A 24311-nucleotide genomic window follows, 5' to 3' on the forward strand; every position below is an offset into this window, starting at 1 on the left:
TGGAGCAGTGACATCTTCTGTGGTCCCAGGGGGGACCTGGGCTCTCAAGGGCTTTTCCTTCTCCCTCTGTTCTTTGGGGAGAGGTACAGACGTCACTGTTCCAGATGGGACAGCGACATCTCTTGTGGTCCCAGGACGGACCTGGGCCCCTGAGGGCCCCGCTGTGGTGGGCACAGCGGTACGGGGTGTCTTGGCAGAGGGAGGGGTGGGTGTAGGAGTTGGGATAGGTACTCTGTTCCCTTTGAGGCAACTCCTGCGAGTATGCCCCAGCTCCTTGCACAAATAGCACCTTACCCCCTCCGTGCCATAGTACACGGTGTATGTTATGCCCTCGTAGCGCACCCCAAAAGAACCCTCCACAGATTCAGTGCTCCCCGGCAGCAGCAGTTGTACCTGCCGCCTAAATGAGAGCACATGCCTCAGCGCCCTATCTCTACAGCCCAAAGATAATTTTATTATGGGGGACTTAATGTCTCCCAGGGCTTGCAGGTATGGCTTCATGAGGCTATCTGGGATGAAGGGGGGCACATTTGACAGAATGACCTTTGTGCCTAACCCCTCCATTGGCTCTATAGGGACGTATTTCCCCCCTACACTGATGCCTTTCTGCACCAGGGTGTGAGTGGCAGCCAGCGTACGGAGGAAGAAAATGCCCCTCCCATACATTTTGCTGGCCGCCACCACAGCAGAGGGACCCACCACATCAGCCACAGCCCTCACATATATCTCCATGTTTAGGCCAGGAGACATTGGGCACCTCACCCCAAGCTTCCTGCTCAGACAGGGCGTGGCCCCAACATTGTTGTTGCTGGGGCCATTGCCTGCAACTGCCACATGCGCCCATGTTGGAACTGGGACTGCAGGGGTTACGCTGCTAACAGGTGCTGGGGGAGGCGTGGCCAGGGCACTGGAAGGACCAGGCCTAGGGCTGTGACTAAGAGTGTTGCTCCTAGGGGCCACAGTTTTTGGTGTTTTATATCCGGGCGTCGCCCCCGTTGCCGCACTTGTCCTATTCCCCTTTCCAGGCATGATAACAAATAAGCCTCTAAGTCAGGGGAGGGTATTGCTTAGGGAGAGAGGTACAGAGAGGAAAATTTTCTCTTTAAGAAGAGATCTCTCTGCAAGGGGAAAAAACAGCAGCTTTTAAAAACCTGCTGCAGTTTTAAATCTTTTTCCCCTTATTGGTTACTCTCTCTCTGTTGTAATAAGCAATCACCACAATTGTACAAGTCTTTAAAGAAAAGACACAGAGCTCTCAATTGCAAGTGAGAAAGGAATCAGGCTTAAGAAAACAAAAGAGTGAAATTGGAAGTTTAAACAACCAGTAAAAACCTCCAGTAGTGAGGGAGGAGAGAGGGGGTAAGACTGCAGTTTTCCAGCCAGCTAAACTGCAGCTATGCTGGGTTAAAACACTGCAGCCCCTGGGTGAAAACCAAAAACGGTTTTTAATCCTGTAAATGCACCCAAAAAACTCTCTATAAAACTCCCAGTATACTCATAGTATACTCCCCCACAGATCCACAACAAAATATAACAAATAAAGAAAGAATAAAGCCGATTCCTTACCAAATGCTTGGGAGCTCTGCACATACGCTTCTGAATGGAAGGAGAAGCAGGATCCAGCCAGGAAAAAACACTCACAGCCAAACTGCAAGCAGGCAAGTTCCCCTGTGTGGAAGATGCTATGGAGTGAGCCCATAACCATTTAAATGTGGGAGGGGGTGAGCTTAAATTAAGTAGGAGGTTGCCAACCTCCAATCAGCTATGACTAGCTGGACAAGAATTGTAAAACATACTGGACACCTAACAAGCTCCAATTAAACCCCCAAAATACCCACAACATATATATAAGCATATGAGTGTCAGAAGAGTGCTACTGAGCTGGCAATTGCATTAAAACCAGAGACATAACATAAAACACAGACAGAGCTCAGTTTTTAGCACATCTAGTGAGACTCATACACGGTACAGTGCCTAAATATATATGGAATAACTAAATGGTTATGGGCTCACTCCATAGCATCTTCCACTCAGGGGAACTTGCCTGCTTGCAGTTTGGCTGTGACATCTCTAATACAGAGTGCTTTTCCTGGTAATGTACAGGTTAATAAAAGCTTCAGTCAGACAGAACTTTGGCTTGCAGTTTGGCTGAGACATCTCTAATACAGAGTGCTTTTCCTGGTAATGTACAGGTTAATAAAAGCTTCAGTCAGACAGAACTTTACAGCTAATATTGACAGATTTACTATAAATCATTCTTCCTGTTATTAAACAGGTTATTAAGAATTTATATTAGCGTTAGGGACCCCTGATATGTGGTCTGCCTTGGCGTTGGCTCAGGGGCTTACAACAATTTTGGCCAAAAATGTCAAACTAAAAGACCATTTACTTATTAGTTATTCCATATATATTTAGGCACTGTACCGTGTATGAGTCTCACTAGATGTGCTAAAAACTGAGCTCTGTCTGTGTTTTATGTTATGTCTCTGGTTTTACTACATCGTGCGGTACAAGAAACTCCATCGTAACTAAGACTTGTACCCTGCTTCAAAAGTTTGTTAGAACTAAGGATTCCCAAAGGAATCCTGCAAGGACAGAACGAAAAGTTTCCTTTTGGCAAAGATACAGGGGTTGCGAGCAGCGCCCCTAGCCAAGGACTGATACACGGCTCTTTTTGCGCGTCAACCCCGCTCCTGGGAATTGATGCCTAGAGACTTGATTTCTGTGGATTTCGTTCCGTGGACATTTTATTTAGTTTTGCCCCATCCCAGTAAGTGTTTATTCGTATTATTTTGTACTTCATCTGTGTGTGTTTCATGCATAAATAAACCATTTATTTTAATCTCACGTTTTGTTCAAATGATCTGGGTAATTTTTGTGTTAAAAGCAGTGGTCTCCCGTGACAAGGACCTACTGAAATGCTGACATGGTTCTAGGATTAAAATATTTTGGCCAATATATATATATATATATATTCTGTATATCATTCATGCATACAGACCCTTTTGAGGCCTCAAGGGCCGCACATGTGGCCCTTGAAGTATATCATGTGATGTGCCACTGTTGTGCAGTATATACCATACCTTGCTGCAGCGGTACGAGACCACAGGGCATAATTGCATATTCTCAGGAGTTTTCTCAATGGATCCCAGCAGTGTAGACATGTTGATTAAAGCCGCTTTGTTGCAGCCCAGAGGCTTCTGGGGATTTTCATGTGCAGCTTTCTTCAGGACCGGCAGGAAAGCCTGTAAAATACAGTGTGTCACCTACAGTGTTTCTACAAAATGGGGAACATGCCGCTGCTCGCTCCACCGCTGCTTCCGCCGATCTTTATAAAAAGTTTGAAAAACCAGCGCCAACTCTGGCTGAAGTTTCAGCAACAAACGTTATCGGGAAATGGTCTAAATTGTTCAACATTTTGTTTTTTAAAGTGGTGACTTACCGGCCCGCAACTTCATTTTCAAGTTTGGTAGAATTTCAAAAGAGGAATTCATCGAATATACGAGGCGCATCTTGTTGCGAACTTTTTGCTCAAAGTGAACTTTTTCGACTACTGAAAAGGGCACGTTCACAAAGTTCACTAACGCAAGTAAAAAATGGGCTTATCTCTAAGTGTTTCCCGTTCTTTATTCCCAGATACCCTGTTTGTCTCTGTCAGCTTCCTTCCGTACAAAAGGAGAACCCTCTGATGTCACAGCGTTACACCCTTTATGTTATTGGACGCCACCTTTATTCCATGCCCACTGATGCCACAGTTCTGATCCCTTTCTACACTTTTGAATGTTATCGGCTCAGCTTAATAATAACAACTTGCCTTATCTCTGGGACCAATATGTCTATTACAATGTTTCGTCTTAAGAGGCATAGGGACATCTGTACTCAGCAGCACTAAGCATTAAGGCCTCATTCAAATGCAGGGGCCAAAAGATGCGTTATAGCAGCAATCCCAGAAGCCTCTATGAGTTTAACTCCTATAACGTTTGTATCTTGGCCACTAAATTGTTTTTAGGGGTAAAAGCCTGATTTCCCTAATTTCGTGTGGCTGTGGTTACCATGGTAACCATTAGGCCACGCTCGGCTCGTGGGAGAGCTCCATTTTAACCTCCCGGTCACTAAATATTTCAACCACTTTTATCACTTAAACAAAGCATCGAGTAAGAAGAGATCTCATAAAGTAAGTTAAATAAAACCAGCAATCAGCCCTGACTGCTCTTCTTTAAGGCTTAGCACCACTTAGTAATCTGACCCAATGTCACAGTTATCACGGGTATATCTGCAGTAGCAGTATAGGAATAATCATCTTTTTCCTATAGTCAGTTTGTGATCAGGACCTTACCTTTGTCACCAATAATGGGCCGACAACGTTGGTGTTGTACACATGCAAAAAGTCTTCTGCGTCCGCGGACTCCAGCGTGCTCGCTGGCATGATACCGGCGTTGTTAACCAGGACATTCAACCCGGCTCCGTTCAGATGCTTTTCCACCTCTTTGGTGGCATCTTTGACACTGGCGGGATCTGTGGCTTCTACAGACACGGAATTGGAATGATCATGTTAGTTGTTTCACGAGAATGATTGTGAAGAAATTATACGTAATGAACCAGTCCCACTTTTTACCGGATGGGAATTCCGGGTCCAATGGCGCTGAACTGCTCTATTTCTAGCTCCTGAGATGTATACCGGTGTCTGTGCCGGGTTGTGGTGAAACAAAATGGCGGTTTCAGTCTCCCACATCACGCGGGCCTATAGGAAGCCACAGCATCTTCAGTTGCAGTTTCCTATTGGCTTGCATGACGGGATGGATTAAAAACCCAGAGTGGCTCAGTGAGTAAAGACACTGACTAGCACCGAGTTTGAAGCAGTGGAATCAACATGCCACTGTGCAAACTGAGTGATTCTTTGTATAGTTATTTTGCTGTTGTGACGGTGAGGGGGTAACCAGGCCATATATAAAGGTCTTATGCCCGGCTGGTTACCTCTGAGCCATATTGGGGAGATTAGAGTGTCAGCTCTTGAACCCCGTCATGGCACATGCATTGTACTGTAATAAAGAATTTGTGTGTTTTACCTTTCGAGGAGTGCACACCAGTGGAGATTCTCAGGCTATGAGTTTCAGGGTGGGTTTTGCGGAATGTGTCTATGTACAAGGGATCCTGAGTTGCTGGCCAACTGGAAACCAGTTGCGACTCACCGCCAGGTTTCCCTGCTTCAGCACAGACCAGAAAGGTAAATGAGGGCATAGGGATATGTGTATCCAGGGTACAGTCAGGGGTCCCTAGATTAATGGGAGTCCACTACTATATGCCCCAATAACCAGAAACCAAATATACAGGTTCTGGGGTGCTTCATCCATCAATAAGGTTGTAAGCTGATTTTTTGTCTAAGTCCAAATTCCTATGTGTTTTAGAAAAGTAACTCTGATTGAACCAATGCATTATTTGGTCCAACTTTTTACACATTTTCATATAAGAAGATCTAGGAGCGCTGAAACTGAACGTGCGCGTCTTTCAGTCAAAGCTAAGAAAAGAAGGACGTACTGTAGACAAAATTGTGAAATATTTTTATTTCTGACATTCTGTGTATAATGGTATATATTTATGCACTGTATATGAGCTGGGGATTTCAAAGTCTGTGGTTCCGAGAGACCCTGTGGCTACCAAGCCTGGCGCCACCGAGTCTGCTCGGGTCCTGGACTTGAAAGCCACAGAGAAAGCCAAGGTATTAAAGTCATTTGGGCGGAGGAGTTAGACTCAAGTACCTTCGTCTTGGCATGAATGGAGGTCATCGGACTACCATTCGCCCAGCACAGACCTTGAGACACCTAACACCACGGGTGGCTTCTGACTCACAGGCGGCAGAAGTGTCAAGTTGGTGCATGCCCCTGTCAGATTTCTAATCCATCCTTGCCCGGCTTCAGTAGACTGGCAAACCTCTGATTGGCTGGTAGGAATTCTCCCACGCTCGGAAAGCCTGGAGTATTTCATGGATGGGACTGAAATACTATAAGAAACCCAGCAGCCAATCCGGTCCTCAGAATCTAAGCACGAAGACAGCAGAGGCAAATTCAAACTCACCAAAAGATGCTCTTGGAGAAATAGACGCGAGCCAGCTTCAGAAATTTCAAGGCAAGAAATTTTTTAAGTCCGACTTTTTTGAAAGGAGAACGTAGCGGTCGCGACTGGAACTACAAGCCGAAAAGAGTACCAGGACGTTTGGTACTTTCTACCGGTCAAGGGATTTTGGCATCTCCGGCACTGATACAGCGGTGGTGTCTGGAACTACCTGCCGATTGCAGTTCTAGGACATTTTGGGTTAAAACCTGGTAACTTAAAGACTTTGTTTTATGGACTATTTGAGCAAGGAAAGGTTAGTTTTTAGCCCAGATCCCCCAGTAAGTGTGTTTTCCATTGTATATTGTAATTCACTGTGTGCACGTCGGTTTCCAAGGAATAAATCACAATTTATTTTACCTCCTTGTTTTGCTCAATGTTATGTTCCCAGTTTAAAAGGTGTATATACCTGGTCTCCCGTGATAGTTGTATTTTTAGCAATTTTACCCTATTAACGCCTCCTCCACATAGATAAGATGTGAGTTAACGCAGGGGCTCAATCAGTCTGAGCTACAGCACAGGTGGTTCAATTAGTGCCAGCTTCAGCACAGGTGGCTCAATCTTTGACGGAGACACTGATTGAGCCACCTGTGCTGAAGCTGAGATATCCTCAAAACCTGACCTGTGGGGGGCTCTTGAGCCCCTCTGAATTAACATGCCTAAATGGGTATTAACTCCCATTGACTTGAATGGCTGTTAACGTCCATTCGGCTGCGCTATCCTGCAACAGACCTTGTTGTATAAGCCCCTTAAAGTCTGCGGTTGAATTCTGTAAACATCAGTTCCTTGTAAGTTGCCGTCCGGGAGGTTAAAGGGCAACTGCGCTTCACCCTCGAACAAGGACACAAGCGCTCAGGAAGCAGGTACATGCAAGTTATGCCAACGTGATAAAAATATAAAGCCTCCAGGCTCAGACACGCAGGCATGTATTTACATTCTAGGTGTGGCTGTAAGAGGAAAACTGGCAAAGCAAACGTTATCAAGGGTTTGGCCCGTGGGAGAGAGGCAGGAGGGCAAGGGAAAAACTATAGAAAGGCGGGAGAAAGAGAACTGACGGAGAGAGGGGAGAAATTGACACTATTTAATACAGATACACACATTTATAGACTGGTCATTCACAGGTGCATGACAAGCAGAGTCCAGAAAAGCGTGCGCAGAACAATATGAAACATACAGAAAATTAGAAACACACATATACAATAATATATATATATATATATATATATATATATATATATATATATATATATATATATATATATATATATATATATACACAATATATAAATATATATATATATATATATATATATATAAAATCAGAAAGCACATTTATGGTATCCTTGATTAATGTATCAGGCTTGCATGGGAAAGGAGGAAACGCGTGCCTGGGAAACCTCACGTCACAGCACTAGGGGTTAACATAGTCGAATAAGATAACAAGACATGTTAGGAGAGCGTGTGCGGGTGCAGTAGTGTTAGGAGAGCGTGTGCGGGTGCAGTAGCGTTAGGAGAGCGTGTGCGGGTGCAGTAGCGTTAGGAGGTTGGGAGAGCGTGTGCGGGTGCAGTAGCGTTAGGAGAGCGTGTGCGGGTGCAGTAGTGTTAGGAGAGCGTGTGCGGGTGCAGTAGCGTTAGGAGAGCGTGTGCGGGTGCAGTAGTGTTAGGAGAGCGTGTGCGGGTGCAGTAGTGTTAGGAGGTTAGGAGAGCGTGTGCGGGTGCAGTAGCGTTAGGAGGTTAGGAGAGCGTGTGCGGGTGCAGTAGGGTTAGGAGAGCGTGTGCGGGTGCAGTAACGTTAGGAGAGCGTGTGCGGGTGCAGTCGCGTTAGGAGGAAAGGAGAGCGGGTGCAGTAGCGTTAGGAGAGCGTGTGCGGGTGCAGTAGTGTTAGGAGAGCGTGTGCGGTTCAGTAGTGTTAGGAGAGCGTGTGCGGGTGCAGTAGTGTTAGGAGGTTAGGAGAGCGTGTGCGGGTGCAGTAGTGTTAGGAGAGCGTGTGCGGGTGCAGTAGTGTTAGGAGAGCGTGTGCGGGTGCAGTAGCGTTAGGAGGTTAGGAGAGCGTGTGCGGGTGCAGTAGCGTTAGGAGGTTAGGAGAGCGTGTGCGGGTGCAGTAGCGTTAGGAGGTTAGGAGAGCGTGTGCGGGTGCAGTAGCGTTAGGAGGTTAGGAGAGCGTGTGCGGGTGCAGTAGCGTTAGGAGGTTAGGAGAGCGTGTGCAGGTGCAGTAGGGTTAGGAGAGCGTGTGCGGGTGCAGTAACGTTAGGAGAGCGTGTGCGGGTGCAGTCGCGTTAGGAGGTTAGGAGAGCGGGTGCAGTAGCGTTAGGAGAGCGTGTGCGGGTGCAGTAGTGTTAGGAGAGCGTGTGCGGTTCAGTAGTGTTAGGAGAGCGTGTGCGGGTGCAGTAGCGTTAGGAGGTTAGGAGAGCGTGTGCGGGTGCAGTAGTGTTAGGAGAGCGTGTGCGGTTCAGTAGTGTTAGGAGAGCGTGTGCGGGTGCAGTAGCGTTAGGAGGTTAGGAGAGCGTGTGCGGGTGCAGTAGCGTTAGGAGGTTAGGAGAGCGTGTGTGGGTGCAGTAGCATTAGGAGAGCGTGTGCGGGTGCAGTAGCGTTAGGAGAGCGTGTGCGGGTGCAGTAATGTTAGGAGAGCGTGTGTGGGTGCAGTAGCGTTAGGAGGTTAGGAGAGCGTGTGCACCCGCACACGCTCTCCTAACGCTACTGCACCCGCACACGCTCTCCTAACCTCCTAACGCTACTGCACCCGCACACGCTCTCCTAACGCTACTGCACCCGCACACGCTCTCCTAACCTCCTAACACTACTGCACCCGCACACGCTCTCCTAACCTCCTAACACTACTGCACCCGCACACGCTCTCCTAACCTCCTAACACTACTGCACCCGCACACGCTCTCCTAACCTTCTAACGCTACTGCACCCGCACACGCTCTCCTAACCTCCTAACGCTACTGCACCCGCACACGCTCTCCTAACCTCCTAATACTACTGAACCCGCACACGCTCTCCTAACTTCCTAACACTACTGCACCCGCACACGCTCTCCTAACCTCCTAACACTACTGCACCCGCACACGCTCTCCTAACGCTACTGCACCCGCACACGCTCTCCTAACGCTACTGCACCCACACATGCTCTCCTAACGCTACTGCACCCGCACATGCTCTCCTAACGTCCTAACACTACTGCACCCGCACACGCTCTCCTAACACTACTGCACCCGCACACGCTCTCCTAACACTACTGCACCCGCACATGCTCTCCTAACGTCCTAACACTACTGCACCCGCACACGCTCTCCTAACGTCCTAACACTACTGCACCCGCACACGCTCTCCTAACCTCCTAACGCTACTGCACCCGCACACGCTCTCCTAACCTCCTAACACTACTGCACCCGCTCTCCTAACCTCCTAACACTACTGCACCCGTACACGCTCTCCTAACACTACTGCACCCGAACACGCTCTCCTAACCTCCTAACGCTACTGCACCCGCACACGCTCTCCTAACACTACTGCACCCGCACACGCTCTCCTAACGTCCTAACACTACTGCACCCGCACACGCTCTCCTAACGTCCTAACACTACTGCACCCGCACACGCTCTCCTAACACTATTGCACCCGCACATGCTCTCCTAACGTCCTAACACTACTGCACCCGCACACGCTCTCCTAACGTCCTAACACTACTGCACCCGCACACGCTCTCCTAACCTCCTAACGCTACTGCACCCGCACACGCTCTCCTAACCTCCTAACACTACTGCACCCGCACACGCTCTCCTAACCTCCTAACGCTACTGCACCCGCACACGCTCTCCTAACCTCCTAACGCTACTGCACCCGCACACGCTCTCCTAACCACCTAACGCTACTGCACCCGCACTCCTAACGCTACTGCACCCGCACACGCTCTCCTAACCTCCTAACGCTACTGCACCCGCACATGCTCTCCTAACCTCCTAACGCTACTGCACCCGCACACGCTCTCCTAACGCTACTGCACCCGCACACGCTCTCCTAACCTCCTAACGCTACTGCACCCGCACACGCTCTCCTAACGCTACTGCACCCGCACACGCTCTCCTAACCTCCTAACACTACTGCACCCGCACACGCTCTCCTAACCTCCTAACACTACTGCACCCGCACACGCTCTCCTAACCTCCTAACACTACTGCACCCGCACACGCTCTCCTAACCTTCTAACGCTACTGCACCCGCACACGCTCTCCTAACCTCCTAACGCTACTGCACCCGCACACGCTCTCCTAACCTCCTAATACTACTGAACCCGCACACGCTCTCCTAACTTCCTAACACTACTGCACCCGCACACGCTCTCCTAACCTCCTAACACTACTGCACCCGCACACGCTCTCCTAACGCTACTGCACCCGCACACGCTCTCCTAACGCTACTGCACCCACACATGCTCTCCTAACGCTACTGCACCCGCACATGCTCTCCTAACGTCCTAACACTACTGCACCCGCACACGCTCTCCTAACGTCCTAACACTACTGCACCCGCACACGCTCTCCTAACACTACTGCACCCGCACATGCTCTCCTAACGTCCTAACACTACTGCACCCGCACACGCTCTCCTAACGTCCTAACACTACTGCACCCGCACACGCTCTCCTAACCTCCTAACGCTACTGCACCCGCACACGCTCTCCTAACCTCCTAACACTACTGCACCCGCACACGCTCTCCTAACCTCCTAACACTACTGCACCCGTACACGCTCTCCTAACACTACTGCACCCGAACACGCTCTCCTAACCTCCTAACGCTACTGCACCCGCACACGCTCTCCTAACACTACTGCACCCGCACACGCTCTCCTAACACTACTGCACCCGCACACGCTCTCCTAACACTACTGCACCCGCACATGCTCTCCTAACGTCCTAACACTACTGCACCCGCACACGCTCTCCTAACGTCCTAACACTACTGCACCCGCACACGCTCTCCTAACACTATTGCACCCGCACATGCTCTCCTAACGTCCTAACACTACTGCACCCGCACACGCTCTCCTAACGTCCTAACACTACTGCACCCGCACACGCTCTCCTAACCTCCTAACGCTACTGCACCCGCACACGCTCTCCTAACCTCCTAACACTACTGCACCCGCACACGCTCTCCTAACCTCCTAACGCTACTGCACCCGCACACGCTCTCCTAACCTCCTAACGCTACTGCACCCGCACACGCTCTCCTAACCACCTAACGCTACTGCACCCGCACTCCTAACGCTACTGCACCCGCACACGCTCTCCTAACCTCCTAACGCTACTGCACCCGCACATGCTCTCCTAACCTCCTAACGCTACTGCACCCGCACACGCTCTCCTAATGCTACTGCACCCGCACATGCTCTCCTAACCTCCTAACACTACTGCACCCGCACACGTTCTCCTAACGCTACTGCACCCGCACACGCTCTCCTAACCTCCTAACACTACTGCACCCGCACACGCTCTCCTAACCTCCTAACACTACTGAACCCGCACACGCTCTCCTAACTTCCTAACACTACTGCACCCGCACACGCTCTCCTAACCTCCTAACCCTACTGCACCCGCACACGCTCTCCTAACACTACTGCACCCGCACACGCTCTCCTAACGCTACTGCACCCACACATGCTCTCCTAACGCTACTGCACCCGCACACGCTCTCCTAACGCTACTGCACCCGCACACGCTCTCCTAACCTCCTAACGCTACTGCACCCGCACATGCTCTCCTAACGCTACTGCACCCGCACACGCTCTCCTAACGCTACTGCACCCGCACACGCTCTCCTAACCTCCTAACGCTACTGCACCCGCACACGCTCTCCTAACACTACTGCACCCGCACACGCTCTCCTAACCTCCTAACACTACTGCACCCGCACACGCTCTCCTAACCTCCTAACACTACTGCACCCGCACACGCTCTCCTAACCTCCTAACACTACTGCACCCGCACACGCTCTCCTAACACTACTGCACCCGAACACGCTCTCCTAACCTCCTAACGCTACTGCACCCGCACACGCTCTCCTAACACTACTGCACCCGCACACGCTCTCCTAACACTACTGCACCCGCACACGCTCTCCTAACACTACTGCACCCGCACATGCTCTCCTAACGTCCTAACACTACTGCACCCGCACACGCTCTCCTAACGTCCTAACACTACTGCACCCGCACACGCTCTCCTAACACTACTGCACCCGCACATGCTCTCCTAACGTCCTAACACTACTGCACCCGCACACGCTCTCCTAACGTCCTAACACTACTGCACCCGCACACGCTCTCCTAACCTCCTAACGCTACTGCACCCGCACACGCTCTCCTAACCTCCTAACGCTACTGCACCCGCACACGCTCTCCTAACCTCCTAACACTACTGCACCCGCACACGCTCTCCTAACCTCCTAACGCTACTGCACCCGCACACGCTCTCCTAACCTCCTAACGCTACTGCACCCGCACACGCTCTCCTAACCTCCTAACGCTACTGCACCCGCACACGCTCTCCTAACCTCCTAACGCTACTGCACCCGCACATGCTCTCCTAACCTCCTAACGCTACTGCACCCGCACACGCTCTCCTAATGCTACTGCACCCGCACATGCTCTCCTAACCTCCTAACGCTACTGCACCCGCACACGCTCTCCTAACCTCCTAACGCTACTGCACCCGCACACGCTCTCCTAACCTCCTAACACTACTGCACCCGCACACGCTCTCCTAACCTCCTAACACTACTGCACCCGCACACGCTCTCCTAACCTCCTAACACTACTGCACCCGCACACGCTCTCCTAACCTCCTAACACTACTGCACCCGCACACGCTCTCCTAACCTCCAAACACTACTGCACCCGCACACGCTCTCCTAACCTCCTAACGCTACTGCACCCGCACACGCTCTCCTAACCTCCTAACACTACTGCACCCGCACACGCTCTCCTAACCTCCTAACACTACTGAACCCGCACACGCTCTCCTAACCTCCTAACACTACTGCACCCGCACACGCTCTCCTAACCTCCTAACGCTACTGCACCCGCACACGCTCTCCTAACCTCCTAACGCTACTGCACCCGCACACGCTCTCCTAACCTCCTAACGCTACTGCACCCGCACACGCTCTCTTAACCACCTAACGCTACTGCACCCGCACTCCTAACACTACTGCACCCGCACATGCTCTCCTAACGCTACTGCACCCGCACACGCTCTCCTAACCTCCTAACGCTACTGCACCCGCACACGCTCTCCTAACCTCCTAACGCTACTGCACCCGCACACGCTCTCCTAACCTCCTAACGCTACTGCACCCGCACACGCTCTCCTAACGCTACTGCACCCACACACGTTCTCCTAACCTCCAAACACTACTGCACCCGCACACGCTCTCCTAACCTCCTAACACTACTGCACCCGCACACGCTCTCCTAACCTCCAAACACTACTGCACCCGCACACGCTCTCCTAACCTCCTAACGCTACTGCACCCGCACACGCTCTCCTAACCTCCTAACGCTACTGCACCCGCACACGCTCTCCTAACCTCCTAACGCTACTGCACCCGCACATGCTCTCCTAACGCTACTGCACCCGCACACGCTCTCCTAACCTCCTAACGCTACTGCACCCGCACACGCTCTCCTAACCTCCTAACGCTACTGCACCCGCACACGCTCTCCTAACCTCCTAACACTACTGCGCCCGCACACGCACTCCTAACGCTACTGCACCCGCACACGCTCTCCTAACCACCTAACGCTACTGCACCCGCACACGCTCTCCTAACCTCCTAACACTACTGCGCCCGCACACGCACTCCTAACGCTACTGCACCCGCACACGCACTCCTAACCTCCTAACGCTACTGCACCCACACACGCTCTCCTAACGCTACTGCACCCGCACACGCTCTCCTAACGTCCTAACACTACTGCACCCGCACACGCTCTCCTAACGCTACTGCACCCACACACGCTCTCCTAACGTCCTAACACTACTGCACCCGCACACGCTCTCCTAACGCTACTGCACCCGCACACGCTCTCCTAACGCTACTGCACCCACACACGCTCTCCTAACGGTACTGCACCCACACACACTCTCCTAACGCTACTGCACACGCTCTCCTAACGTCCTAACGCTACTGCACCCGCACACGCTCTCCTAACCTCCTAACGCTACTGCACCCGCAGACGCTCTCCTAACCTCGTAACGCTACTGCACCCACACACGCTCTCCTAACGCTACTGCACCCGCACACGCTCTCCTAACCTCCTAAGGCCTCGGGTATGGTCAGCGCTTACGCGCTGAGCTGTGCTGAGGCGCGCTTGCACTTACCTGTGAGCCCCTACAGCCGCAATGAGAGCGACATTAGTAGGGGCTCGCCTACGTTTCCGCAAGCGCGCGGAAGCGTAGGTCTTAGGTAATTTTTCAAATCATGCGCTTGCCGGAGCGCAGGGCCGATCACGTGAGCGATTCGCCCAATGAAGGCGAACCAGCTCTGTGACGTCACTGGCCCACCCCCGACACGCCGCCGGAACCCTGGATGAGGCCTAACACTACTGCAAACGCACATGCTCTCCCAACACTACTGCAACCGCACACGCTCTCCTAACACAATGCACCCGCACATGCTCTCCTAACACTACTGCAACCGCACACGCTATCCTAACACTACTGCACCCGCACATGTGCAGTAGCGTTAGGAGGTGACAAAGTTGAGACATTAGGGGGTCTGGCATAACAACATAACAGCATTTAGGATGAAGCCATTTTGTGTGAATATTTCAATCCGCCATCTTGTCTTGTCTCTGTGAGTCTTAATTTCTGTGTTTCATTTCTGTATAAAGAAATGTGTGAAGCAGAGAAGGGAATGTTATCGCTCTTAGCTGACTTTATTGACCCTTCCTCATCCAATCAGCTTCAAATTGAAAGTGTAAACAGGATAAAGGTTATGAGAACCCATGAGATAAACTAGTTCTCACACAAATGCCAGGTGGTAGGATAGGCACATCCCATTTAACCCCAGAATGGTTACTAGCTGACAGGCAGTTATACAATATTATTATGTATTACAAAATGACATCAGCTTTAGTATTGTTATGTATTACAAAATGAGGTAATGTTTAGTGACGTGCAAGCCCCCCCATAAAGGGGTGGAGCTTTAGGATATAAATATATGGCATACCATGTTTATTGTTTAGAGAGCTTTTGTTTTGAAGCTTTCTCCGTTGTGCACTTGAATGAATAAATTCACGTGTTATTCTGTTTCAAAATAACCTCAGACTGTGTTTTTATTTACGCTTTTCTCAGAGGTTAGGAGAGCGTGTGTGGGTGCAGTAGCGGTAGGAGAGCGTGTGCGGGTGCAGTAGCGTTAGGAGAGCGTGTGTGGGTGCAGTAGTGTTAGGAGGTTAGGAGAGCGTGTGCGGGTGCAGTAGCGTTAGGAGGTTAGGAGAGCGTGTGCGGGTGCAGTAGCGTTAGGAGAGCGTGTGTGGGTGCAGTAGCGTTAGGAGAGCGTGTGTGGGTGCAGTAGCGTTAGGAGAGCGTGTGTGGGTGCAGTAGCGTTAGGAGAGCGTGTGCGGGTGCAGTAGTGTTAGGAGACAATGTGTGGGTGCAGTAGCGTTAGGAGAGCGTGTGCGGGTGCAGTAGCGTTAGGAGAGCGTGTGTGGGTGCAGTAGCGTTAGGAGAGCGTGTGCGGGTGCAGTAGCGTTAGGAGAGCGTGTGTGGGTGCAGTAGTGTTAGGAGGTTAGGAGAGCATGTGCGGGTGCAGTAGCGTTAGGAGGTTAGGAGAGCGTGTGCGGGTGCAGTAGCGTTAGGAGGTTAGGAGAGCGTGTGCGGGTGCAGTAGCGTTAGGAGAGCGTGTGTGGGTGCAGTAGCGTTAGGAGAGCGTGTGTGGGTGCAGTAGCGTTAGGAGAGCGTGTGTGGGTGCAGTAGCGGTAGGAGAGCGTGTGCGGGTGCAGTAGCGTTAGGAGAGCGTGTGTGGGTGCAGTAGTGTTAGGAGGTTAGGAGAGCGTGTGCGGGTGCAGTAGCGTTAGGAGGTTAGGAGAGCGTGTGCGGGTGCAGTAGCGTTAGGAGGTTAGGAGAGCGTGTGCGGGTGCAGTAGCGTTAGGAGAGCGTGTGTGGGTGCAGTAGCGTTAGGAGAGCGTGTGTGGGTGCAGTAGCGTTAGGAGAGCGTGTGTGGGTGCAGTAGCGTTAGGAGAGCGTGTGCGGGTGCAGTAGTGTTAGGAGACAATGTGTGGGTGCAGTAGCGTTAGGAGAGCGTGTGCGGGTGCAGTAGCGTTAGGAGAGCGTGTGTGGGTGCAGTAGCGTTAGGAGAGCGTGTGCGGGTGCAGTAGCGTTAGGAGAGCGTGTGTGGGTGCAGTAGTGTTAGGAGGTTAGGAGAGCGTGTGCGGGTGCAGTAGCGTTAGGAGGTTAGGAGAGCGTGTGCGGGTGCAGTAGCGTTAGGAGGTTAGGAGAGCGTGTGCGGGTGCAGTAGCGTTAGGAGAGCGTGTGTGGGTGCAGTAGCGTTAGGAGAGCGTGTGTGGGTGCAGTAGCGTTAGGAGAGCGTGTGTGGGTGCAGTAGCGTTAGGAGAGCGTGTGCGGGTGCAGTAGCGTTAGGAGAGCGTGTGTGGGTGCAGTAGCGTTAGGAGAGCATGTGCGGGTGCAGTAGCGTTAGGAGGTTAGGAGAGCGTGTGCGGGTGCAGTAGCGTTAGGAGAGCGTGAGCGGGTGCAGTAGTATTAGGAGAGCGTGCGCGGGTGCAGTAGTGTTAGGAGGTTAGGAGAGCGTGTGCGGGTGCAGTAGCGTTAGGAGAGCGTGTGTGGGTGCAGTAGCGTTAGGAGAGCGTGAGCGGGTGCAGTAGTATTAGGAGAGCGTGCGCGGGTGCAGTAGTGTTAGGAGGTTAGGAGAGCGTGTGCGGGTGCAGTAGTGTTAGGAGAGCGTGTGCGGGTGCAGTAGCGTTAGGAGAGCGTGTGTGGGTGCAGTAGCGTTAGGAGAGCGTGTGTGGGTGCAGTAGCGTTAGGAGAGCGTGTGTGGGTGCAGTAGCGTTAGGAGAGCGTGTGTGGGTGCAATAGCGTTAGGAGAGCGTGTGTGGGTGCAATAGCGTTAGGAGAGCGTGTGCGGGTGCAGTAGCGTTATAAGAGCATGTGCAGGTGCAGTAGCGTTAGGAGAGCGTGTGCAGGCGCAGTAGCGTTAGGAGAGCGTGTGCGGGTGCAGTAGCGTTAGGAGAGTGTGTGTGGGTGCAGTACCGTTAGGAGAGCGGGTGCGGGTGCAGTACCGTTAGGAGAGCGTGTGCGGGTGCAGTAGTGTTAGGAGGTTAGGAGAGCGTGTGTGGGTACAGTAGCGTTAGGAGAGCGTGTGTGGGTGCAGTAGCGTTAGGAGAGCGTGTGTGGCTGCAGTAGCGTTAGGAGAGCGTGTGTGGGTGCAGTAGCGTTAGGAGAGCGTGTGTGGGTGCAGTAGCGTTAGGAGAGCGTGTGTGGGTGCAGTAGCGTTAGGAGAGCGTGTGTGGGTGCAGTAGCGTTAGGAGAGCGTGTGTGGGTGCAGTAGCGTTAGGAGAGCGTGTGCGGGTGCAGTAGCGTTAGGAGAGCGTGTGTGGGTGCAGTAGCGTTAGGAGAGCGTGTGTGGGTGCAGTAGCGTTAGGAGAGCGTGTGTGGGTGCAGTAGCGTTAGGAGAGCGTGTGTGGGTGCAATAGCGTTAGGAGAGCGTGTGTGGGTGCAATAGCGTTAGGAGAGCGTGTGCGGGTGCAGTAGCGTTATAAGAGCATGTGCAGGCGCAGTAGCGTTAGGAGAGCGTGTGCAGGCGCAGTAGCGTTAGGAGAGCGTGTGTGGGTGCAGTACCGTTAGGAGAGCGTGTGCGGGTGCAGTAGTGTTAGGAGAGCGTGTGCGGGTGCAGTAGCGTTAGGAGAGCGTGTGCGGGTGCAGTAGCGTTAGGAGAGCGTGTGCGGGTGCAGTAGCGTTAGGAGAGCGTGTGCGGGTGCAGTAGCGTTAGGAGAGCGTGTGCGGGTGCAGTAGCGTTAGGAGAGCGTGTGCGGGTGCAGTAGCTTTAGGAGAGCGTGTGCGGGTGCAGTAGCATTAGGAGAGCGTGTGCGGGTGCAGTAGCGTTAGGAGAGCGTGTACAGGTGCAGTAGTGTTAGGAGGTTAGGAGAGCGTGTGCGGGTGCAGTAGCGTTAGGAGGTTAGGAGAGCGTGTGCGGGTGCAGTAGTGTTAGGAGGTTAGGAGAGCGTGTGCGGGTGCAGTAGCGTTAGGAGGTTAGGAGAGCGTGTGCAGTAGCGTTAGGAGGTTAGGAGAGCGTGTGCGGGTGCAGTAGCGTTAGGAGAGCGTGTTTTTCTTGCGGGTGCAGTAGTGTTAGGAGAGCGTGTGCGGGTGCAGTAGCGTTAGGAGAGCGTGTGCGGGTGCAGTAGCGTTAGGAGAGCGTGTGCGGGTGCAGTAGTGATAGGAGGTTAGGAGAGCGTGTGCGGGTGCAGTAGCGTTAGGAGAGCGTGTGCGGGTGCAGTAGCGTTAGGAGAGCGTGTGCGGGTGCAGTAGTGATAGGAGGTTAGGAGAGCGTGTGCGGGTGCAGTAGCGTTAGGAGAGCGTGTGCGGGTGCAGTAGCGTTAGGAGAGCGTGTGCGGGTGCAGTAGCGTTAGGAGAGCGTGTGCGGGTGCAGTAGGGTTAGGAGGTTAGGAGAGCGTGTGCGGGTGCAGTAGCGTTAGGAGAACGTGTGCAGGTGCAGTAGCGTTAAGAGAGCGTGTGCGGGTGCAGTAGCATTAGGAGAGCGTGTGCGGGTGCAGTAGTGTTAGGAGGTTAGGAGAGCGTGTGCGGGTGCAGTAGTGTTAGGAGAGCGTGAGCGGGTGCAGTAGTGTTAGGAGAGCGTGTGCGGGTGCAGTAGTGTTAGGAGAGCGTGTGCGATGCAGTAGCGTTAGGAGAGCGTGTGCGGGTGCAGTAGTGTTAGGAGAGCGTGTGCGGGTGCAGTAGCGTTAGGAGAGCGTGTGCGTGTGAAGTAGCGTTAGGAGGTTAGGAGAGCGTGTGCGGGTGCAGTAGCGTTAGGAGAGCGTGTGTGGGTGCAGTAGCGTTAGGAGAGCGTGTGCGGGTGCAGTAGCGTTAGGAGAGCGTGTGCGGGTGCAGTAGCGTTAGGAGAGCGTGTGCGGGTGCAGTAGCGTTAGGAGAGCGTGTGCGGGTGCAGTAGCGTTAGGAGAGCGTGTGCGGGTGCAGTAGCGTTAGGAGAGCGTGTGCGGGTGCAGTAGCGTTAGGAGAGCGTGTGCGGGTGCAGTAGCGTTAGGAGAGCGTGTGCGGGTGCAGTAGCGTTAGGAGAGCGTGTGCGGGTGCAGTAGCGTTAGGAGAGCGTGTGCGGGTGCAGTAGCGTTAGGAGAGCGTGTGCGGGTGCAGTAGCGTTAGGAGAGCGTGTGCGGGTGCAGTAGCGTTAGGAGGTTAGGAGAGCGTGTGCGGGTGCAGTAGCGTTAGGAGAGCGTGTGCGGGTGCAGTAGCGTTAGGAGAGCGTGTGCGGGTGCAGTAGCGTTAAGAGAGCGTGTGCGGGTGCAGTAGCGTTAGGAGAGCGTGTGCGGGTGCAGTAGCGTTAGGAGAGCGTGTGCGGGTGCAGTAGCGTTAGGAGAGCGTGTGCGGGTGCAGTAGCGTTAGGAGAGCATGTGCGGGTGCAGTAGCGTTAGGAGAGCGTGTGCGGGTGCAGTAGCGTTAGTACATGCAGAAGAGGAGATACCTTGGCGGGGTTTGCAAGCTTACGATGCTTTGGCCAAATAATTTAACTAAATTAGCGGTGCGCAAACTGGGGGGTGCGCCCCTCTGGGGGGCAGGAGATTCTTCTTGGTGGTGCGCGGGTGGTTGCAGAGGCCCCGTGCTCTTCCCCCGCCATTTAATTTTATGCCGGGGGATCACGTGAGGCCCCTGCAACACTCCACTTACCTTGTTTCAGCCGGCTGTGTGACGCATCGCCATGGCAACGCGGCGGCAAATGACGCTGCAGTGCCATGTGACATCACATGCGTCAAATGACACCGTGGTTCACGTGGCATGATGTCACATGACCCCACAGCGTCATTGGACGCAAGAGGGTCAACCGAGGAAGGAGCAGCTAAGAGGGGGCGCAGGCGCGGGGAGTTTGCGCTCCGCTGAACTAAATGACCCTCACTTATTTTATGAAGAAAAACTGACCAGTATTTAACTAGATAATTGGTCATATTGGATGTAGCACTGAGGCTTCAGGTCTTCTGTTATATTTAATACAGATGTAGCGGGGGTTATTGAGCCCGCTGGCATGTTACGGTGACATAGTCTGTGATATTGTTATTATATTATTATATTCTGCGTTACCGCTGCCGCTGAGAACCTGTGATATTCTGCACCATGAGTGGGTGTGATAACCCTGGCAACATCTGTTCAAGTAGCGTTAGGAGAGTGTGTGCGGGTGCAGTAGTGTTAGGAGAGTGTGTGCGGGTGCAGTAGTGTTAGGAGGTTAGGAGAGTGTGTGCGGGTGCAGTAGTGTTAGGAGGTTAGGAGAGCGTGTGCGGGTGCAGTAGCGTTAGGAGTTTAGGAGAGCGTGTGCGATGTAGTAGTGTTAGGAGTTTAGGAGAGCGTGTGCGATGCAGTAGTGTTAGGAGGTTAGGAGAGTGTGTGCGGGTGCAGTAGTGTTAGGAGGTTAGGAGAGTGTGTGCGGGTGCAGTAGTGTTAGGAGGTTAGGAGAGTGTGTGCGGGTGCAGTAGTGTTAGGAGAGCGTGTGCGATGCAGTAGTGTTAGGAGGTTAGGAGAGTGTGTGCGGGTGCAGTAGTGTTAGGAGAGCGTGTGCGATGCAGTAGTGTTAGGAGGTTAGGAGAGTGTGTGCGGGTGCAGTAGTGTTAGGAGAGCGTGTGCGATGCAGTAGTGTTAGGAGGTTAGGAGAGTGTGTGCGGGTGCAGTAGTGTTAGGAGAGCGTGTGCGATGCAGTAGTGTTAGGAGGTTAGGAGAGTGTGTGCGGGTGCAGTAGTGTTAGGAGGTTAGGAGAGCGTGTGCGGGTGCAGTAGCGTTAGGAGGTTAGGAGAGCGTGTGCGATGCAGTAGTGTTAGGAGAGTGTGTGCGGGTGAGTCCCTCAATGAGTCCCTGCTTCAGCATAGGTGGTGCAAACAGAGGCTCAATCTTCGACCTGTGCTTAAGCAGGGATATCCTGCAAACCTGACCTGTTGGTGGCCCTTGAGGACTGGACTTGGCCCCTGCTGCAGAGGCTATTTAGAGTAGTGCCTGTACCCACGCCTGTCAGCGGGTGCTGATGTACAAGCAGAGAGGGAGCAGACAGCCGCGGATCGTTAGGACACTTACCTAGTTTAATCACAACAATGCTGGGATGTTTTGCTGCCAAATCATGAAGTTTCTGTAAATATAAAGATGCAGCGATGCAGTTAATTGAACATAGTGTGAAATAATCAGCGGTGGATGTGACACTGAGCATCTGGCTATGTGGGCTTAGCTCAGTCAGTAACAAGAGTTACACAGAAACATAAACTTCACTCCTTACGGATAACTGTTACTAAATATTTTAGTGTCGCAAATACATGTCCACGAGAGATAGAGAGATATTTAGGAAACTGAAATAAATCAATAATACAGCATAATTGGGGACGCTATTAGACAAATACCATTATAATATTTATTTTGAAGTGATGTAATTTCTTTTACGAATAATTTTTTATCGTGTCCCGGTTTCTACTTTTGAAAATCTGGTCACCCGATCTTTGGGAGGAACGTAACTCCTGTAGTTTATCCGTTATCAATCTACCCCACGCAGCACCCATTCCTGCTCAGTGTGAACAGCGTTTCCCCCCATAAATATCTGATCCTTACCTTATTCTGGGGGGGCGCAGGATCCCGACACGTGGCAAAGATTTGCTTCGGAGGGACTGGCTGGTTTAGGAGCTGACGGACTATTTCCAGCCCGATCCCCCGGTTACACCCTGTGATCAGGATTCTTTGCGGGGCCATGTTACTTGGGACTCGTTGTCTAATTATGAGACGCACTCGCTGTTTAATTCTCTCCAGCTCTGACCCTGTAATTTAAACTCTCTGACGCTCCTCCCCCTCCCTACAGCGATCTCATCATTACATCCCCTATGTAACATGAGTCAGCAGATTTATAAGGTTAGCAAAGAAAATATCACCTGTGAGCACATTCACGTGTTTCAGGGACGCCCACAACCTGCCTTTCCCCATTATCTCTCAGTATGCACTGCTTTCACTGCAGCCAGGGACTCTGGGTAGTGACATGCAAATGAGCACACAGTGTCACCTTTTGCTTCTTGTCCATTTTGACAGGGACCCCATAAACTTACGCCTGCTGCATTAGGGCTCGCTCTGACAGGCTGCTACGTCAGCTTGCTACAATTCGCGCCCCCGCCGCTCGCTCCTGCAGCACAGCGATTTCTGCTCAAACAGCAGGAGCCAGATTGCGGCGTTTGGGGGCGTGGCGGGGGCATGTAACGAACGCGTCACGGAGCTGGTTCGCCTCTATTGGCTGAACCAGCTCGCGTCACACGACTGCAGCACCAAATTACAATTTGGGTTGTGCCAGTAAAGTGTCGCAGTGACAACGCTGCACTTTGCCGCCGGTGGAATTTTCAGTTTGAAAACTCCCACCGCACACCCCAAATTTGCGACTGACCGACTGACTTCTGTCGGAGCTCAACCTGATACAGCTTTTCAGCACAGCTTGGGTTGTAAATGGACGAGTAGCAAAAAGTGACACACAGTGAGTGCTCATTTGCATGTCATTACCCAGAATCCCCTGCAGCATTGGAAGCAGTGTATGCTAAGAGATAATGGGGAAGGGCAGGGTTGCAGAGCTGTCTAAGACGTGTGACTGTGCTCACAGTTGGTTTTTGTATTTGCTGCACACTGTGCGGTGCAGGCAGGGCCGCCAACAGAAATCGTGGGGCCCAAAACAAACATTTTAAGCAGGCCCCTTCCCCCCCCCCCCCCGTGATGGCAGTATTGCCCCACCCCCAATTTCACACCTCACACGCCCCCTCTCTCCCCCTCCCCCCCCATCCCATGTATTTCTCTCCCTTCCGTCTCACATGTGTTTCTCTCCACTGCTTCTCACTCCCTCTTTTCCTTACTCACCCCCCCTCTTCTCTCCCTCCGTCAATTACCCCACGCTCACTCATTCCCTCCCCCCACACAATTACCCCACGCTCACTCATTCCCTCCCCCCACACAATTACCCCACGCTCACTCATTCCCTCCCCCCACACAATTACCCCACGCTCACTCATTCCCTCCCCCCACACAATTACCCCACGCTCACTCATTCCCTCCCCCCACACAATTACCCCACGCTCACTCATTCCCTCCCCCCACACAATTACCCCACGCTCACTCATTCCCTCCCCCCACACAATTACCCCACGCTCACTCATTCCCTCCCCCCACACAATTACCCCACGCTCACTCATTCCCTCCCCCCACACAATTACCCCACGCTCACTCATTCTCTCCCCCCACACAATTACCCCCACAAGATATATACCAAAAAACTTCCCACCCCCAATGCAAAAAAATTCCCACCCCCAAATACAGTTATAATAATCCCCACCCCCCCAAATATATAGAACCCCCCCAAATGAATACAACCCCCCCACATGAAAACAAAAAACCCACCTACCCAATACTAGGGTTGCCAGGTGTCCGGTTTTCAGCCGGACAGGCCGGTAATTCCGATGCCTGTCCGGTATAAAATTGGAGGTAATACCGGACACATATGTGTCCGGTATTACCATTGTTACGGCGGCGGAAGGCTGGCAGCGCGAGGGCGGGCAGTGGCGAGGACGGCAGCGGCAAGTGCGGGGGCTGGTGCTGAGAGGGCGGCGGAGGCAGTGAGAGGGCTGGTGCTGAGAGGGCGGCGGAGGCAGTGAGAGGGCGGCGGAGGCAGTGAGAGGGCGGGCCAGGACGGTGGCCAAGCAGAGCAAGGAGGACGGGTGTGCTGTCCCTGATTGGAGGAGACGACAGCCAACCAGAAGACAGCGGGAGCGGAGCCTACACCCCGGCGGCCTTTGGGGAGGTGGGGGGTATTATATGTATTGGGGAGGTGGGAGGTATTATATGTATTGGGGAGGTGGGGGGTATATTTATATGTATTGGGGTGGTGAGGGTATATTATATGTATTGGGGAGGTGGGGGGTATATTATATGTATTGGGGAGGTGGGGGGTATATTTATATGT

General features: G+C 52.4%; 1 protein-coding gene across 1 annotated transcript in view; it reads right to left on the minus strand.

Moving 5' to 3' along the window:
- LOC142470150 (C-signal-like) overlaps positions 1-23953 on the minus strand; it is a 40249-nt gene extending 16296 nt beyond the window's left edge. Inside the window, exons 1-5 of the mRNA XM_075577106.1 lie at positions 23754-23953; positions 21938-22094; positions 21416-21467; positions 4337-4524; positions 3084-3245 (exon numbers count right to left, since the gene is read on the minus strand). Of these exons, the coding sequence (XP_075433221.1) occupies positions 3084-3245; positions 4337-4524; positions 21416-21467; positions 21938-22075 (540 nt within the window). The 5' untranslated portion in view covers positions 22076-22094; positions 23754-23953. The remainder of the gene's footprint in view (positions 1-3083; positions 3246-4336; positions 4525-21415; positions 21468-21937; positions 22095-23753) is intronic.
- Positions 23954-24311: the final 358 nt, after the last annotated feature.

Source organism: Ascaphus truei, chromosome 19, assembly GCF_040206685.1.
Source record: "Ascaphus truei isolate aAscTru1 chromosome 19, aAscTru1.hap1, whole genome shotgun sequence".
Lineage (NCBI taxonomy): Eukaryota > Metazoa > Chordata > Amphibia > Anura > Ascaphidae > Ascaphus > Ascaphus truei.